Raw genomic sequence first — 19,468 nt, 5'->3', positions numbered from 1 at the left:
TGTGTTGTATGGAGAGAGCGGCAGTTACTCACTCTGACCACTGGAGGGCGATGATCACTCACACTCACATCTATTACATGGATGTGTTTCTTTCGTATGATTTCACCTCAACACTGAACAGGTCTGCTGGACTCTGCTGGTCCTCGTCTCCTCGACTGGGAAATCTGCACTAAAAGAACACATGCACACACAGAGACTTATTTCTTTCTTGCCTCCTTCCTGCTCTAACTGTTTCTGATTTCATGTACAAGCTAGAGCTCCTCAGCAGGAAGAAAATGTGCTGAATAGAGTGGAAATATATTATCAAAATGGTACGGCTTGATACTGAATTATCACTTTTTTATGTTTTCTTTGGTATCAAATTAATCCGGTAACAGCTGTCTGTATATTACTGGCTACATTGCAACCAGGAACTGCTGAGAGCTAATTCGGCATGCTTTTACTGGTGCCAGTTTTGCCAAGATGTAAACAACTGAAGGATCAAAACCAAGGCTCAAGGTGTAGCCCACAGCTAACTCTATAACTCTATGGCAACATTACATGTTCACTTGCAAAAACACATGGAAGTACCTGCTTTTCAACACTAGATGTCAGGCATCACACAGGTTCAGGGTTTGGAGCTGGGTTACTGCTTAAAAATACTGAAAACACAAAAGTGATTTTATTGTGGTGCCAAAATTTCTGCCTTTTGCTTGTCAATGATTAAAAGTCGAGAGAAAGTGTGAATCAAAACATCAACAAAATACATCACAATACAAGAAAATGAGAGTGAATCTTGTTTGTTTTTTTGATAATCAAACATTCACTACAGTAAAAACATACTTTACACAAACTTTAGAACCACTCTTTTATTTTGAAAAAGAAATGTTTGAAGTCACTTGTAGCCTTGCCTTAAACACAATCACCTCCAATTTCATGTATTTTTCTTTAACTTCTTTTTATAAATTAGAATGGTATATTATGCATGCAATACCGCATTAGCCTCTTAGGTTTTCATCTTCCACAGAAAAAAAAAAAACAAACAATAAACACAAAAATTCCCTTAAAAGTCCAGATGAAGCTGCTTGGAAAAGGGTGGTTGGTTGGAGAAGCCACAGCATGAAGCGATGTACACAGTTTGCGGTTGCATAGTACAGTACATGAAGATCCTCATTTTTAAAACAGCATGCCGTTTTTGTATTGCACATTACTGAAACTTTGTATACTGGACCTTGCTGTTGCTCCAAGCGTCCCACATGGGTCGTCGTCTCATTTCAGCACATGTATACAGCAAATAGCATCTCTCAAAGACATTATGTACATTTATTTGTTATAAAAATAATTGCCAGCAAATATTCATCTATTACTTTTTATACTGGAATAAATGTTTGTTCTTTTGCTTCTTTTGTTTCTTTTTTTCTTTTGTTTTACATTTTACCAAAGAAAAATCTCCCTATAAGTTTTGTATTTTGTGGTCACCTTGAGATTTTATCTGTGAAAAATAAAAACAATGAATTTTGTTTGGAGACAAAAGTTTGACCACAGGTAAAGGCGAAACAAATGTAAAAGAAAGCCAGGACGGGCAGTTTTTTTTTTGAGGTCGGTGAGTGTGGTGTTATTTTGTACTGATCTAATTCCACAGCTCAAAAGGGCAAATGTCTCTCATCATTTTAGGGCATTCACAAAGAGAGGGATGGTGGGGCGCTGGTCTGGAAATCCCTTCTGATTGTCTCAAGCAGCCCAGCTCAACATTGGTTGGTTTGATTTCAAATGGAAAATGGCTCCCTGTTCAATCAACCAATGGGATTTTTATGCTATGGGGCAGAATGAGACAGAAAAGCGTGCTTGTAAACAGTAGCATTATGCACTTTAACACCTTCTTTTTCATTTGCAGTCTTCTTTATGGGGAAAGAAATTCTTAAATTAATCTGTCCTTATAACAGATTCACATTGTAGGAACAGCTGCTCAAAAACCACCTTGATTTTTTTTTACTTCCTCTTTTGTGCTATACACATTGTTCAGCATTACTTTTTCCCTTTTATCCAGATCTATACAAAGTGATCCATCTATATGAGAAGATATGACCCCTATTCTCAAGTTTAAATCAATAAATTAGGAGCTGTTTGCACCAGAAAACATTTTCTCAGCATTTAATGTCAGGTCAGGCTTTAAGTTGTTGTCAGTGGCGTGAGGGGAGGAGGAAACTTATTCTAATTAGGTCTCTTCAAGACGTCTTGCAACTGTGTCATGCTGTAAAATTATTGGGGACAGTCAAATATCTTTTATGTAGGACAGAATTTATGTCAACAGCAGCATGAAATATCCTCCTGAATAGTGTTCTTAGTAATTAAAGGAGATATTATCAAGACTAAAAGAGGAAAGCTAAATCCTACGAGCAACCAGATTATTTATTCAACCTTTAGTATCCCTATGAATTACACTCATATTGGTTTTAGATAGCACTCTGTATAGATCTCAGACAAGAAACAACATTATGACTCAATATTTAAGGGAATGGATCATCTATTGAGCCAGTATTTATTTTTTAGAGGTTCATTCACTGCTTGTAAGGCAGCGAGCTAATCTGGTGCTGCAGCTGTCACTACTGTGCATCGTTGTTGTTAGAAGGGGAGAAGTCTAAAGGTTAAAAGTAGCTTCAAGATTCGTCCAAACATGCCAAAGAAAACTCTTTTTGACGGATGTGTTCTGTTTCACATTGTACACATTTGATATCAGAGAAAACAACAGGAAATTCAATTGTTTGTTTCACTTTGAAAAATATATTTCTCTGGCAGTGCGTCTGCATTGGTTTATGCCACAAGATGAAGGAACAATCTTGACTTACTAGAAAAAATAAATTGATTGTGAAAGTGTAAATAAAAAAGCATAAAAACTTTTTAAATGACATAATTCATTCATCAATTCATTTAGGTATTAATTTATGTCAGGTTTGGTCCTCCATACTGGTATAGAAAATAACATTACTTGAATTTTATGTGGGTTGTAGCATTTTGAGGCATTGCAATGCAAACTGTCTACTTGTGTGGTAAAACAACACAGAACAAAGACCAGTTGAAGACACACTGCCAGGGAAGTACGTGAAATAGTCAGCGCACATATCCCCCAACGGAAGCCAAGAGCAGCCAAAATGTTATAAACCTTATTATCTTCATATCTTTAGACTACAGACTGTTGAGATAACAAATTTTGCTCTAATGGCTGTTTTGTCACTCAAAGATAACGACTTAACTATCTCATAGTTTCAGGATAGCAAATGGTGCTTTATTTTGCCGGATGTCTTAAAGACATTTAAACTAAGGAAACACTGAGTATTTTTGTTCAATTTAATCTTTTATTTTGCCAAAAGTGTCATTATTTCAAAGCCTTGGCCTTAAAATGGGCTAGCTACCACGGTTTGTTATCTGAAAATGATAAGATAAGTCGTAATCACAAGACAATTTGATATCTTCAAAGAATAATATTTGTACAGTGTATTTTGATCATCACAACAAGCCTTGGAATCATGATTAGCAACCACAGCAGCTCTCTGCTTTCGTACAAAGCACCATGTTTGTTCGGTAAACGATTGCCCATGTTATCTCAACAGAACGTCTTTGTGAGGGCTGGGGCTATATCACTGTTTGACAGTTGTTTCAGTGCACTTTCTACCATATAACAAAATTCTGAATTAAGAGAAACTATTATCATTGTGAAGTCCCCTCATGCAGTCCACTCAAACTCTTCCTGAATGACATAAACCAACACTTTAAGTTTTCAGTGTGTCATTTCAGTGTATTTAGTTACAAACCTCATGGTTCCAGAAATATCATTCATCTGTAATCTGGGCCATCTTTTTCTTTTTTTTTTCTTTTTTTTTTCTTCTTTTTTTTTTGTTTTTTTCGGAGAAAAGTGCCCTATACTTCTACAAACATCAACTTGATTACAGAAGGGTTCTATTTTACGTTTGGAGGGAACATGCTCTGCAGTCAGGACAACATGCCAGCTACACAGAGAATGAACATGATGCAATCGATTCCTGCCATGTCACATTTTTAATGCTTTAATCCCCTAAAACCAACAGAAGGAACATTGATAGCAATTAACCAATTGCATGACTTACTATTGACTTGGTAACCAACATGTACACGTTTTGTTTTACCTCTAAATGACTGATTTCATTGCTAATAAATGCAAAACAACCTGTAGCTTCAGCAGCAGATGCTCCTTCAGGTCTGTCAAACTAAAAAAATAAATAAATAAAAAGTTCCAAATCTTATTATTCACGCTGGCAGGGGCAAAAACATCAGACAGAACATCCCAAACTGCTCGAAAGGTTCTCGCAGCGTTGGTTTTTATGCTGGTCCACATCTCAACAACATCAAATGCATCTCAAGTAGTATTTTGCTATTGTATTTCACTATACTATCTGACAGACTGTCACATCTATTTCCTTCTCTAACTCGCTAAGTGCTACCTGTTTAGAACAGAAGCAGTATTGCCTTCCCCTACAGTGTAACTGAGATCTGATCCCAGCACCATCAGAACCTGTTTCTGCTTATGACGGTGAGGGTCTTCACCCAAATGAAATCCTAAAGCTATGCTACAGAAAAGCTGGCCTTGCTCAAAGTGACTTTCAAATAGCAAAATAGTTTGGGAATGTGAAGCACCAGTTTTCAAAACTAGCAACCAAATATCATCTTCACGCCCCACCACAAACCCAGCACCTTCCGCCTATCCACAGTCAAGTGATTTAGAAAATTGGACCTCCGTGTCTACACCTCATCTCGGGAGAATCCAGAACGCTGGGTACAAAATATCAATGAAGTGGATGCGGAGGTTGATCATCTATCAGCATGCAATAAGCTAAATGGTGAGAGGATTTATACATGGCCCACAATAGGGGTCAGCAGCCTTCAGCAGTCTGTGTGCAATGGACCTCCCTCCGACCTGGTGCGATGTCCCAGGCACTTAGAAGCCCATACACCATCACCATCTGACCACTATCCATAATTAGCTTGCTGACACAGGCAACAAGCACAATCTGCGCTGCACGTCTGCTGAGCATCGTGTTAGTACAATCCCAAAAGGTCCCAGTAACATAAATTAGAGGAATTGATTTTACAGCATAAGTTAATGTTGGCATCCTGAACCTCTTGACTACTCACGCTGTTGATTGATGGGGTTGCCCTGGCAGCTTGATTAAAAACAAACACCTGAACATGACTTTGTTTGACTTTGAAAGAGAAAAATTGCCAGGTAGATAAAACAAATGAACGCAAACTAAAACAAAAAGGTACAATTTGGGACCATCTTGGCTCTGTTGCAGTGTTTATTTTGGGTGGTATCTGGGCCATTTGGGCCCCGGTGGTGATAGACTTGGGCTCAGAGCCGGTGCCGGGAGTCATGGCTGTAGCTGCCCGGTGAACTGCGATTGCGATGTGGCTTGTATGCATCCTGATAGGGGTCCTGGTAGTCCTGGTAGGGGTCCTGCTGTTCTCGGCTATGCTGTGAACCAGACGACATGCGGTTGCGTCCCTTGTGCGCCCGCTCGTTGTGGTAATTCTCGTCCGATGTCATCAGGTTGCGTCGTTCGTTCGGGGTGGAATGATCTCCCGTGTGGTTGCTCTGTCGCATTCTTTGGCTCTGCTAATCACATGGACACACCAAGGACACGGGTGAGGCTGGGGCAACAATGCAGTGCTCCGTTTTTCTTTTTATGCAACTGGTCAGAGGGAGAGCGTCTGAGCTCTTGTGGCCATGATGATATTTTGCTTTTCATGCTTCATAATCTCGGTCAGAGATTGAAAGGATGGTGAATTTCACTGACTGGCAGTGGGTCTGATGAAATGTATAAATATATATTTATCTATGTATATGTGTATATTCACTTTATAATACTCTATGTAGATTATGTACATTCAGGAACAATGTTTTGCTCATGCTATTGCTTCTCCATCTGTGTTATTAAACTGACATGGATTTCACTGGTCAAATGCTCATTTCTGGCAAAGAAATTTCATCACAACGATGGAATTAAATTGTATATTTTGGTCGCAAGAACTAACAGAAACACAAGGCTTTAAATTGTGATGGGATGGCTTCTGTACCTGCAGTCCAGAGATGCTGGTGGGATAGGGGGTGAGAGTGGTTGGGCCCAGGTTGCGTCCCAGCAGGGGGTTTAGGGGCGTTGCCATCGAGGTATGGGTTGCTTTCCAGTAGGCCTCCAGGTATTCGGCGAGATGCTCGCAGGCGTCCTCCAGCTGGTTCTCATCCAGGATGATGTCAAACATTTCCTGTTAGCAGCAGATGGTCGGAGGAAGGAAAGTAAGATGAAGGTAACGATGAAAATGAGATGGAGCGCTTATGATCTCCAGGCTGACACTGTATGTGAGGTCCTGCTGTGTTACTATGTACTGTGTAAAGAATGCTTTAACATAACACCGCACACACAGAGAAACTGAAATAAGACACAAAATATAAGATTCAGGAAAGCTTTTAGATTTTGTGAAAAAGTGAAAGTCATCAGCCAGTATACGAGGATGGCCACTTACTGGGGGACACTGGGCCAATTTGTCTGCCGCCACAAGCTGGACATTCAGGTGTTTGCTCTGGGACTTTCCTCTGGACTTGACTAGCCTCTGCAGGACCTGGACGGCGGGATAAGAAAGTACATGATGCTCCAGTCATAATGAAAGTATCACAGCTTTGGCTGCACTCTTTTCAGGTCACCCAGTACCCTCCTCATCACATGCGCAGTGCAAAAGTGGTGGAGGGGTGTGGAAATTCTAGTTTATAATGAGCAACGGGGCATATTAAAAAACTGCAGATGTATGTGCTGTTTTTCCTCCTTTAGACCCGTCCATTCATATTGATAGTTAGTTTGAATATCTGTTTTTAATCATTTTATCATGTCTGTCTTTCTATTTATGGACTATTGATCTGAAATGAAGTGAATTGATTCATTAATTCATTACATGTCAGACATAAATTAAATAAACTATAAAAAATATGTAAGAGACCGCACTTCTAATGTGTATGCAGAATTATTGGAAGTATTTATAGAATCCTGTCTCCTGGTTTTACAGCCGATGTTGCTGCTTCCTGGTCGGTTTTACTGGGTCAGCTGTAGCAAAGCGAGCATTTTGCGTGCTAGGAGGAAGTGGTGTAAAACCAGTGAGAAAGACCAGAGTGCACCCTCTCAATCAAAACTTGAAGACACACATGAGTAGTATTTGGGAGGTTCTCAACTAGTCTGAGTGGTCATTACTGTAGCCCCAGTGTAGAGGGAAAAAGTGCAGCAGACGTACTCCTCCATGCAAAGGTGCCTTGGTGCAGATCTGAAACCAGACCTGTACTGACTCCACACACTACGGTTAAAAGTCTTGCGTTTCAGTCAGAGGCGTTCAAGTCCAGTATTTCATGCTGGTTTTGTAGGGAACACTGTGTTTGTGCTGAGCTCTTACACCAGTGGAGGGAAAGGATCAACCCGACATAGAGACTGTTACCTTTAACATGTCTAGGAGTTCTTGCTGTTGGTCTCCACCAACTGAATGACTCTGTGGGACAGTAGCTGTAGAGATCACATCATATGCTTAAGCTTTGTCCAGGCTTTACATGATTATTAGGTTGTAACCCACTAAATAAAATAGTTATGTGGATTCACAAAACACTACATAAAAACTAAATGCAACCAGCTGTTGAGTTAAACTGATCTTATTACTTTGAGATGTGTCTTTTATGTTTATCTGTCTCTTCCCATCATACAGTACCTTTGGCGAGGAGACCTTGACATGCACGATGATGGGGGCCAGGGAGGTCTTGAGCAGCTGGGCTGGGTGGTTGATGGTGTCAGCATCCAGCACCACCAGCTGCAGGGAGCGCGCCAACTCAAAGATCCTCTCGATCTCACTTTGCACCTCAGCTGATGAATCAATGATCAAATAGTTAATTAACAACACTTCCCTTAAATCAGCCCGTGCCACTGTCTATTTCAAATATGTAAGAGTTTAAAGGTGAAACGATTAGTCGATTTATTGATTAGTACTGAAAAGATAAACTGAGCACAGTGAAACATGTAGAGCTTTCTTACCTAAGCTGGAGCGAGTGTTGGATCTTTCAATGATGGCCCTCTTACTGGGGTTGTTGAGAACAGACCGCTTGGCTAATGATATATCTGCCGTGACACGTGTGATAGATATCCTGCAAAAATAGGACAAATATGAAAATATATACTTTTGCTCTTTTACATCTGCTATTGGAAAAAAAAAAATAAAACTCACATTCATCTTATGTGCAGCTGTAAATTCTGACCTGTACGCTTTTTTTTTAAATTTTTGCTTCCTAGGGTGAAGAGAATCCAATGTAGACACACTAAAATGCAGTGATTTGCATCATTCCTCCACTTTATCCTGTAGTGTCCAAGACATGACTTTAACCAAAAACAAAAATAATCAAACTCTTGTCACACTTGTCTTACCTGCCATCAAATCTGTGCTTGAGGAAGTCAAACAGTGCTTTCTGCATCATGTCTGTCACCTGTGTAGACAAACAGAAGTTGTAAACAGCACTTATTGTTGTGGTTTCATTGTTTAAGATGGTTACTGGGTTGATTTAAGGTGCAGTTTATGTTGTTTTAAGGATTCAATCTTTTCCATGATTGTAACAGAAACATTATTCATGATTTTAGAATCACGTTTCTGTTTAATCCTGATCTGTCTATTTTATCTGTCTATAATCAATTTGACTGCTGTCTATTTAAGACAACACCTTTTCAAAAACATGTTTAATTTCAATGAGGCTTTCCTGGTGAAATACAAAATAACCTTGTGGCATTTATATCCAGCTGTTTCACTATGAAAACGAAACTCAACCCAGGTTCTGTCTGTGTTTAGCTTCAGTTCAAGTTTGGTTTCCTTCTTTGGTTTCTAATTGCAGGTGTAAATAGTAATGTAAATGTGTGTGTCTCTGTGTTAGAACTGCCACAGAATGATAATCTGTCCACAGTGTTTTCCCTGGCTCCTGCCCAGTGCATGCTGGGAGAGGCTCCAGCCCCCCCCCCCCCGTGACTCGAAATATGAATAAGCCCCCATCCATCAGGAGGACAAGACAGATGGCATTTCTTGTGTTGCTAAAAAACAAGATGACATATGATGCCTTATCTGACTAAACAGGATTGATCTGTCGTCATCAAATGTTTCCCATGTTACCAGCAGTGGAATAAATTAATGACGCTGACTTTTATTTTATTGTGACTTTAAATATTTTTGCAGTTCGTATTTTTTCTTTTGTCTATTGTGAATTTTAAACTCCATCCTTTGCGTTGTCCATGTTTTCAGTATCAGTATTATTGTAAAAAAGACACTTTTCTAAAAAGGTGTCACACTGATTTTTTCAATATCAAAAAACGTGACTAATGTTAAAGCGGTTGCTGGTTGTGATGAACCCACTGAAAATATCCCCCAGTTATTTGGAGCTATTCAGCTGCTCATTGTTTTGGTCTTACAGCCTTAAGCTCTACTGTGTATTTTAGAATAATCAGTTGTTGTTTCAGTCAGTGTTTGTCATCCTCATATTGAAAGCATTAAATGTTGTGAATGTTCCTAATATTGACTTTAAGCTCCATCCACATCCTCATTGTCTCCTAAATATAACTTGTAGGCGTCAGTATCTACATCCTTCTCATGTGACAGTTAACAGCTCTTGGGTTTCATCAACTTCTGTATTTCATGACAATTATAGAACTGTTTATTTTTACCAATATTTAGCACACGATTTGTAAACAGTGCCTTTATCGAAAGCAATGAAAGCAATGAAGGCAGTTAAAGGAAGATGCTCTTCCCAAAAAAGCTCAAATCTGCCAATTATACAACATATTTTCATGTGACCTCTTAGTCTCCTCATTAGTCTGGCTGCAATCTGGATGTTACGTGGGCGATGACACATTCACCATTAACTGCGCCAACAGCGAGCTATTTTGGGTGACTGAGGAAAAGACGTACAGGACTCAACTCCTTTCTGTAATCTTGTCATTTTTGCATCGGTAAAGATCCCATTTAATACGCTGTATATTTAAGCTTTCATTCAGTGATGCTGAATCAGTGATATTTACCGTGTGTGAAAAAAAAAAACAACTCTTAATCAGTGACAAAAGTAAAAGGATATTTTTGATTTTTTTCCAACAGTGGCGGCTCACCTCATAACCCTTGAGCGAGGGTCCCACCAGCACTACAGGCCTCATGGAGGGAACCACGTCGTACGGGGGAATGTGCTCCGTCTGTTGATGCAGAAATATTTTATCAGCAGTGGTCGACTCATCACAAGCAAAACAATGGACCCAAAATAACTCCACAGAAAACAGTGTTTCACATAAAACCAGAGAGTCAGCTGAAATTCAGTCACAATTAAATGTCTTAAATGGTATATTGTGATGTTGGGGCATGTAGCAAATGATAATGTACTAATTGTTGTAACTTGTCAAAATGTAATAACATGAAAAATGAAAATAAAACAATTTGCAAAGCAATTAATCCATGCAAAATGTCAAATCACTTTAACAGAGACTGTCTGCTTTACTTTTCCTGATAATATAGGACATTATTATTTGTTAATTTAATTAATGAATACATCTTTTGGCAAATGACCTCAATAAAAAATTTAGTTTCAAAACAATTAGCAGAACATGTTGTTACATATTGACCGGCTGATAACTACAGTCTACAGTCTAATCCATTCACACAATACCAGACCAAATATCACAATAAGAAGGAGCACCACAACACCGTACCATGCGAAAGAGATTATACTAGATATTAATAGATATTATGTAGATATGTAAATGACTTTGTTTAAAGATGCTGAGCTGACGAGCAAATGAAAAAATACTACAACATTCCTATAGTAATGTTAAAGCAACACACAAGTACGTTTCTTGGATTCACAGAATTCATGTAGTATATTCATCACTCCACAAAACTATATTCACGTCGATAGAGGAAGTTCATTCTTGACTTTAGGAACAGTAACTTAAAACAAACTCTAGACTGCATCTCATTGTCTTCCTGAGTGGGTGGAGTTTGGGCAGTTGTCACAGAGACAGTGCAGTAATATAGTGACTGTATTGTTCACTGAGCCATCTCCATGACAACTGAGTAAACTCCATCCACTGACGAATTTAATGACTCAATTTACCATCCTTTCAAAATAAGACATTTCTCTGCTGCAAGCTGACTGGTATTTCAGGTTCATCGATAACTAGTAGGTTACATTTCACAATGAGATATTTCAGTCGCTTCCACAGCAGCTGAAGGTGTCTTCACAATCAGCAAACTTTCTGAGAACATTCAGACTTCTTCCATTTCTAATTTAATAACTCCATGGACTTTGTTGTAGTCACACTTTTTCTTTTTTTTTTACTTTGGGTTAGGGTGATTTGGTGGTGTCAATCTTCTCATCTCACTCTTGGCAAGAAAGAAAATAAGCATATTTCCCAAAATGTGAAACTATTTCTTTGATATAGATGTTTTGGTCTGGTTGCCACTAAAGCTGAACTGCAAACCACATACATAACATGATGGACGAATACAGCAAGTAAAAAACAAAACAAAAACACAACTGCATTCCCAAAACTATTACCATCAAAAGTAGTAAAGTTGCAGTTATGACACGTGGCACTAAAGTACTTTGGCATCACAGGAATGGTGATGATTTGTCACTGTATACTTCAGTAGGGCTGGAGTATACAGTCATGTGTCCTAGGATGTGGCATGAGGTTGTAGTTTCCTATCTGACAAAATGTGTCAATGCTGCTACTTCCTGTTGTTTTCTGATGGAGAAGAGGCTAGTGGATGGTAAATGAGTAGGTTTTACCGTCACCAACTTACCACTTTCTGTTTCTGCTTTCCTGTGGGAGGGGAGAGAAGACAGCGACAGTGTCGTCAGTAGCTGCTGGCAGGGGAGGCGTCGCCATAATATCTCAGAAACATCCAAACATGCTTCACATGAGCAACTTTTCATCACAATTCTTAGCAAATGAAACCTATCAAGGATAACCAGCACGATATAATATGAAACATATAAACAAAAAGTGTTTCTATTGTCCTAAGGTTATATTCACAAAGTCACATGAGTGCAGTTCAGAGGGGGGTTCATAGTCTTGTCGTTGGGTTCACACTGTGGTAAGCTCCAGTCTCAGAGCGCCTGCAGTCCTCAACTGGAGGAAGAGGAGGATCATGGGAAAATGTACCAACAACTCTACACAGTGAACTTGTGCTCTATGCAGAGACATGGGAAGGCTTTAGAGTCTTATTCTCTCTATGTTGTTGCGGTTCAGGATGCTCGGTCTAATCTGGAAGCTGGCTATTAACAGCCCTCTCCCCCTGTCCGATTCTCTCACCTGCTGAGGATATTAGGGGTCGGATAGAGGCAGATACCTCATCCTCTACACTGGAAGAAGAGTTCCCTCCAGACTTACTGGAAAAGACAAGAGGGAATAAGAAAAAAAGACAGAAACACACCATGGTATTAATGCGGAAACCGACAAAAGGAAAAAAAATCAAAAATCAAAAATCAAAATCAATCAAAAATCAATGCTATCAAGGCTTAAACTAATCATTCACTGTAGAGGAAAGGTGTAAAACAGGCAAGGAAAATCAACTGCTAAATGTTCACGTTTAATCAGTAGTTTGGGGGTGATATCTGATTTCCTCTACTTGGCATCAAAAAATTGTGACACAATTGTTAACATAGACAGGACAGGCAGCCAATCCACTGATGCCAAAAGTCCATGGCCATAACAGTAAAGATTTTAAGGTGTAATGGCAGTAATACCAAGGACATATGAAGGCCTGCAGTTTACTCTCTTTGCCCAGATCACCATCAAAATCACATGCTTTATGGCTATTCCTCAACAAAATCTAAAAACCAGGTCACATTACCTAAGTTGTTCTTTCGTTACAGGTGTCCAGTTATTAAAGACTATTACTCTTTCTGATAAGGAGCTTCCTGCATGGTCCTTGTGTATCTGACTGAGACCTAGGCTGGCTTTAACACAGGATGAGAAAATGTGAGCAGCATGCAGCGAGAAGATGTTATGCTGAGTTCCATGCAGAAGATGGAAGTCTGAAGTTCCCAGCTGATGAGTTACAGTTACAGAGGACCATAATCCAGGAGTTAAAACACCCGTCAGATATTGACGATGTTAATTTGCTTCTAACTACTTGTGGAGACTAGTGAAGACTGCCATCATTATTTTCCAAATTCTTCAAAAACACCTTATTCACTATTTGCTCAATTTGTTGCTGAGTGTTACAATGGGAATTAAAGAAATGAACCAATGTCAACAGGAAACAGCTATTATTTTGAAAGTGCTGTAACTGTAAATTAATCATAGTGTGGCATTTTATTTCCTACATATTTTCTTGGTCACTTCTCCAGTAGATAGACATCAGAATTAATATGGAGATACTTATTGTTTAAAATGACATTTTACAGTGGTACATGTAAAACCAGATATTCTATCATAAACAGCTTTTCCATTAATTTTCTTTTTTTCCCATAAGTCCTGACTTTACATCATCTCTGGAAGGCAGCATACCTCACACTGTTTTCCAGTTAGTGAAAATGTAGTCCTGGTTAATGGGGTTTGAATGTCTCTCCTTGTCTGAGAGGCTTTGTGACAAAAAGCCACAGAAGTCAAGCTAGTAAGTGAAGCGCTGAAGCGTTCCAGTCTAGTAAGATTAGTATTAAACTCAACAACAAGGCTTGAGGAAGTACATGTGATTTACTGTACAAACTCTGGACGACAGAACCTTCAAGACACATTACACACACAAGGAAACTAGGAGGCTGATAGGAGCGCTAATTACAGCTATTGAAACTGTTTCGCTGGTACCGTCGGCATGAGTAGAAGTGATGGAGTAAATAGGAATGATTCATGAGCAGACCTGGGTCAAAATAGACTTCAAAATAAATCAGCGAGATTGACAGAGTCTAAGAGATTTTAGGGCTTTTACCAAGGAGCAAATGGACAGAATTTACACTGTCTGGTTAAAGAATGTTACTGTCTTTATTAGTCTCACCCAGGTCTGCTCAGGATGTATGGACAGACACCAGCTGTGTCTTTGACAACATAATTGAGCCTCCAGAGTACATTCAGCAACAAAATGTGTAAAATGTGAGGCTGACGAATACAATTTACTATTAAAAAAATTTCACTCTGCCTCTTAAATAATGAATTAGATGATAATTGTTTGTTCAACAGATGAAAAGTCGAAGATATTCAATTTACAGTAAATTACATGACAAAGAAAAGCAGCAAAATTGCATAATTTAGAAGCTGGAACTAACAAATGTTTCTGGTTGTTCAACTATTAATGAATGAGTTTTTTGTAAAGTTTATCTCCCAATTGTATTTCAATTTTTTTTTTGTTGATAACTCTCCAGTGGTAGTTACAGCCTGGTACAAAATGACCAAATGATACCACCTACAATTTTGTGCAGACTTGCTCAGCATTGTTTTGTTTGTCTACCACCGATACTCATAGAGTCGCATGATGGTTGAAGTCATAGCTTAAGGTAACGAGATAAAGTGGCGGAAAACTTGTAATGCCAACATCTGCAGCAGCTGTTCGGACATTAATGTACAACATAAAGCTTCAGCATGGAGATGGAAATAAAGGACAATGAAAAAATGGTCAGATTATATTTTTCAAGTTCAGACATTGAGCCTGTTCAGCTGCTTATTAGCCCCAAACAGGTAAAGTAAAAAATAGTCTCTTTTTGGAAAGTTTTTATTTCCTTCCTTCCAGTGATTTGATTTTTATCTTATTTTTGTTCTAAGACAGTTAAACACTTACATCACTTCGGTGCCATTAATGTTTGTTGTACAGTTGTCAATAAACCACATTTCCAATTAGTATGAAAAATAATGTACAGAAATGACCTCCAATATTCATTTTGTGTTTGCATTAACTGTTGGGCGACCATGTAAAGTTTAGTGTATGAATCCAACAGTGAGACCAGTGTGTTTTTCTGTTACTTACCCTTGGACTCGTCCTCTCTTTTGCTCCTGCTGGAGCCGGATGTTCTCGAGCTTCAGAGGGCTGGGGATGAAGCCGATCTCACAGCCCTCTTTCACTAACCGACCTATCCACCAGTCATTGTTGAACTTCTGAGGACGATAACATTAAAGAAAGCAAAAAAAAACAAAAAAACAAGGAAAATGGAAGATGTTTACATGATTAAGTTCATGTTTCACAGATTTTTGTGTGTGTGATTTTGTCATGTTTAATTAAAAAGTACACATGTACCTCTTTTATGTGGAGGAAATCCTTGGCGTCGAAGGAGATGGCTGTGGCTGGTACTGGAACATCCTCATCCAGTGCACCACAATAGCTGACGTTGGTCCTTACAGCAAATGCCACAGGTTTAGTCTAGAGGACGGAAAAACACACACAAACAAAATACAAATAATCACTGATCTAAAACATTTATCAGCCTTTAAGGACAAAAACAGTCTGTGTATGTGTGCATAGACATAGCCACAGATGAATCTGGTCAAGTCTTGTCACGAGTTGGCTACCTTGGCTCTCTCCAGTTGAATGGTGGCCTGCTGCTCCCTCTCCTGACGGCTCTGTCCCGGTCCTTGGCTCTGGCTTGGGCTCTGGCTCTGGACCTGGGCCTGCACCTCCCGCTCCTCCTCCAGAGAGACATCTGAGTCTGATGGTCTACTAGTATACGAATCAGCTGAGCCCTGCAAACAGAAACCACACCTTAGCTTTACTAAAAGTTGAGATACAAAACATACATTCTTGCTTCACATTCGTCTTCATTTGTCCTGCGATCTTGTGTGTGTGGGGGGGCCACTGGGAGGGTTTGGTCACCACGGAAATGTGTGAAACAATGGGAAAACATAGCCAGACCACACTCAAGTAATACAGCCCTACTACAGGCAACTAAAATAGTCTCACCTTTTCTGTCAGCCAGAGCTGCTGTAAAAATTTCACCCTGCACAGCCAGTACCGTACAGTAGGAAAATCTCCATTTAGAGTAACAGGAAACTAGATTGTAAAATGTATGATCAAAGCATGACTAATGCAGATGAACAGTAGCACTCTGCTCTTAATTCACTGACGATTCACTGTTGAAAACCCGTTGAGGAGAGAGCAGTCGGGAATCATGAGAAAAATTACACTCAACACCTCTTCACAGAGTGAGACCATGTTCCAAAGTCAAGGACTTAAACTGAAAATCCTGTGGACAGATGAACTAGAATGATCCGGATCGTCTCTGAATAGACCAAAAAGGCACAAAAGCTCTGAGGTTCATACAGACACGACACCGGCTGTGTTATAAAATGCACTGTAGCTTTATCTCATTGACTGTCAAATAATCAGAACTGCCAAGAACAATGAGATCAACTGAGAGAAAAAAAAAAAAAATTCTTTATGGAATCACTGACTGTCATAAGTTTAAGGGTTCACATCGTCTCGCATTGGGAGTGCCAAGTCCTGAGTGGTGGCTTGGCACCGTGAATGCAGACCAGGTGAAATGGATGATGTAGAAAAGAGCAGACTGCCAGGAGCATCTCAGACAAAGTGGAATTTCCATTCCTGTGCTGTCAGCAGTTTGTATGACCACACGCAGCCAATCTCACGTTTCCAGACAATACTGGAAAGACAGACAGATTTCTGCATCTTCTAGACAAGGAGTGACTTCTTTTTTTTTCTTTTTACTTCTCTCATACAATCATCCCATTCGGTCACAAAATGTGACACCAACAGAGCCCGAGCCCGAGTAGTGACCGTCAGGTGCCATGGGGCTCAGGTATCCACCCTCTATTGTGCTCACTTTCCACATATGATGGAGAACAGTACAACTTAAATGTAACATTATATAAAAATTACTGAACGTAGCGGCAACATGAACATCTCTGTCCAGAAAAAATATCCTGGTTAAAACAAAAAATATGAGATACAAGTCAAAATGTATATATAAAGTCAGAATTATAAGGTACTAAATCAAAAATGTGAGATAGTAAGCTCAAAGATAAAATATATTAACTAGTAGTTACATTATTGATATTCATATTTGATCATATTTCAGTAAGAAGCCTTTTTTCTCAAACGCCTTGTGGCTGTTTGTTATCTCCGCCAGCAACGTGTCTGTTGGTTTGTTCGGTTGTTTGTTTGTTTGTTTGTTTGTTTCACTTTCCTTAATACTGCTGCACATTTTCCTGAATTTCTCAAGAAATAATGTAAAAAAAACAACAACAACAACAACAAAAAAAACAGACATATTTATGGTGCAGATCCAGATGATAATCCAGATGTGGTGGAAGAAAATGCAGAATCTGCATTATACACAGAGTTGTGCTTAATATCAAGACTAAATAACAGTGCTATAAGAGGTAGACTTCTTGATGCGCTACACCGACATGCACAACCACAGATCACAGAAACAGCTTGAGATGACTAATAATCACGTATTTAAAGACTTACAGTCATTTATCAGCTTTTCCAATGAGCTTCATTTTCTTAATGCACGATAGAATATAGACAAGGGCACAGATACGTTCATAATGTTTAGCATAAGCAACATTACAGGGGCAGCAGAAGGACTTATCTATGTTTTGAAATTGGACAAAAATTGGATAAGTATGTACTCTGTATTATGTCATTAGCCCGACATGTGATACAAGATTGTTTGACCAGTTTACATTAGTAGTTACAGCTGCTAAAGCGTGTTATTGATTTCTAATCTATGATTTCATTTAGTTTTTGCATTGATCCTACACTATTTTGCCCATCAAGGAGGTTACAGAGGCTCTTAGTGGATATAAAAAATGGTATTTCTAAACTCGTGGTTTTGTGTTTTGTTTCCTTGCTGCACCTTTTCATTGGTCTCTCAGGACATGCTGGACTTGCAGTCGTCCACTGCCACACTGAGAGAATTCCAGTAATGCAATTTTCTTTTTTTTTGCTAGGACATGTCTGGACCAAGTGCCTCTTTCTGCTGTGTTAATCTAAACAATCAGCAGCTAATGATGATTCAATTAAGGAAGACCATTAGTCTCAAGAAGATCAATCAAGCTTGTCATCCCAGCTAAGCACTTTTTCGCTTTTTACAAGCTAGCAGTGGCAGGGCCTGACTTCAGCACACCGCTCATCTGGATTGTGTGCATGTAATCACAAAGTGCCACGTTCAGGAAACAATCAAGATTTCTTTTTTCTTTTTTTTTGAAAATACACAGATGAGAGGATTTTAGAAGAACAGAGTAAGAGATGCATCACTAACAGGAAAAATATTTCAGATGATTTTGGTAAAATGGGCATTCCTCCAATTTTACACATCAAGATCCGTTGGTGTATCATGATGAGTGCTACTCAGCCTTTGAAAACACTTGTATAATATCATGTATGGCTCCGGAGCAGCTTTGTCAAGACTAAGAAAATAACCCTGATGACATCATTATGACATCATCAGGGTTATTTTCTTAGTCTTGACAAAGCTGCTCAGCTTGGCAGTGGAGACTTGAAATCTTTAAGAGAAATCCTGTGTTACAAACATTGACAGAGAGACATTTATCAGGCAGGGAGTGCCTAGTGAAAAACGCTACAGAGTTGGATTATGGGAATTGTAGGATCCAGTGTTTTTGGGAATGAACCCATACTCTGAACTAAAAGTGATGATATCTAGTTCTTTTCACCCTTCTCTTCCCAAAATCTATCTCTTGCAAGTTCACCAAACTTTATGCATGTGCGATACTAGATTACTGGAGTAACCCGGTAACAGTCACAAATATGTTGATGTTAATCATGCAAGCATAAATTGTGTGGACTGTAATTGTGTGAGTGTATTTTCTTCTCGAGACCAATTTTGCCTCCATTTCTGAAAATCCTCTAGTCCAACACTAACAAGTCATCCTGAACATCATTTCGTTTGTCCGTGTGGAAGCGTTGAGGTCGCACTGTAGCATCTAAGCCATTATCCAATGGAGTAGCTTCAGCATGTGACTCATCAACATCAGAATCCACTTAATGACATCACGATGCATGTTCCACCGAGCCTCGGCAGAGCCTGTACAACACGCAGTCGCAGGGTCAGACAACGAAATACTCGGCTGCACATTTTTTAAAAAGTGATAAATGTAGAAATGTGACACAGGAGGATTTATCATTTGAGTGTGGCTGTGTAATGGGCAATAGGGGAGAAATGGGTAATTAACATCATTCCATCTTCCTCTTTGAAACAGGGCTAGGTCCATCTCTGAGAGGTACAGAGTGTGATGAGCACTAAATGGCTCCTCCTGGCTCTGGTGGCTTCCTGACAGCCGTTCTTACAGCCTCACAGGCGGATTGCAGCCACATATTCAGCACATACAGAACCACACATCACACGGACATACATATTTAGAGAAATATATACAGAAATGTGTGAATGTCACATGTCAGAAGCCATCTGCCTAATGTGCCCCCCCCCCACACACACACA

At 39.3% G+C, this 19,468-nt stretch overlaps 1 protein-coding gene across 4 annotated transcripts in view; it reads right to left on the bottom strand.

Moving 5' to 3' along the window:
- Positions 1 to 833: 833 nt before the first annotated feature.
- LOC111665294 (voltage-dependent L-type calcium channel subunit beta-4-like) overlaps positions 834 to 19,468 on the bottom strand; it is a 23,536-nt gene continuing 4,901 nt past the window's right edge. For 2 of the 4 annotated variants that reach the window (XM_023420239.2, XM_023420242.2), the window contains 12 exons: positions 15,558 to 15,728; positions 15,286 to 15,408; positions 15,019 to 15,146; positions 12,372 to 12,448; positions 11,860 to 11,879; positions 10,173 to 10,253; positions 8,457 to 8,515; positions 8,070 to 8,179; positions 7,750 to 7,901; positions 6,532 to 6,627; positions 6,088 to 6,273; positions 834 to 5,623 (listed from right to left, as the gene is read on the bottom strand). In XM_023420239.2, coding sequence (XP_023276007.1) covers positions 5,363 to 5,623; positions 6,088 to 6,273; positions 6,532 to 6,627; positions 7,750 to 7,901; positions 8,070 to 8,179; positions 8,457 to 8,515; positions 10,173 to 10,253; positions 11,860 to 11,879; positions 12,372 to 12,448; positions 15,019 to 15,146; positions 15,286 to 15,408; positions 15,558 to 15,728 — 1,464 coding nt within the window. In that variant the 3' untranslated portion in view covers positions 834 to 5,362. Of the gene's footprint in view, positions 5,627 to 6,087; positions 6,274 to 6,531; positions 6,628 to 7,749; positions 7,902 to 8,069; positions 8,180 to 8,456; positions 8,516 to 10,172; positions 10,254 to 11,859; positions 11,880 to 12,371; positions 12,449 to 15,018; positions 15,147 to 15,285; positions 15,409 to 15,557; positions 15,729 to 19,468 lie in introns of all 4 variants that reach the window. The other 2 variants (XM_023420238.2, XM_023420241.2) reach the window with 1 other exon arrangement.

Source organism: Seriola lalandi, unplaced genomic scaffold (assembly GCF_002814215.2).
Source record: "Seriola lalandi dorsalis isolate HSWRI2012SDOR001 ecotype SW California unplaced genomic scaffold, Sedor1 jcf7180002054630, whole genome shotgun sequence".
NCBI classification, from domain to species: Eukaryota; Metazoa; Chordata; class Actinopteri; order Carangiformes; family Carangidae; genus Seriola; species Seriola lalandi.
Note: the sequence above shows the minus strand (reverse complement) of the source record. Positions and strands in the feature narration are given on the sequence as shown.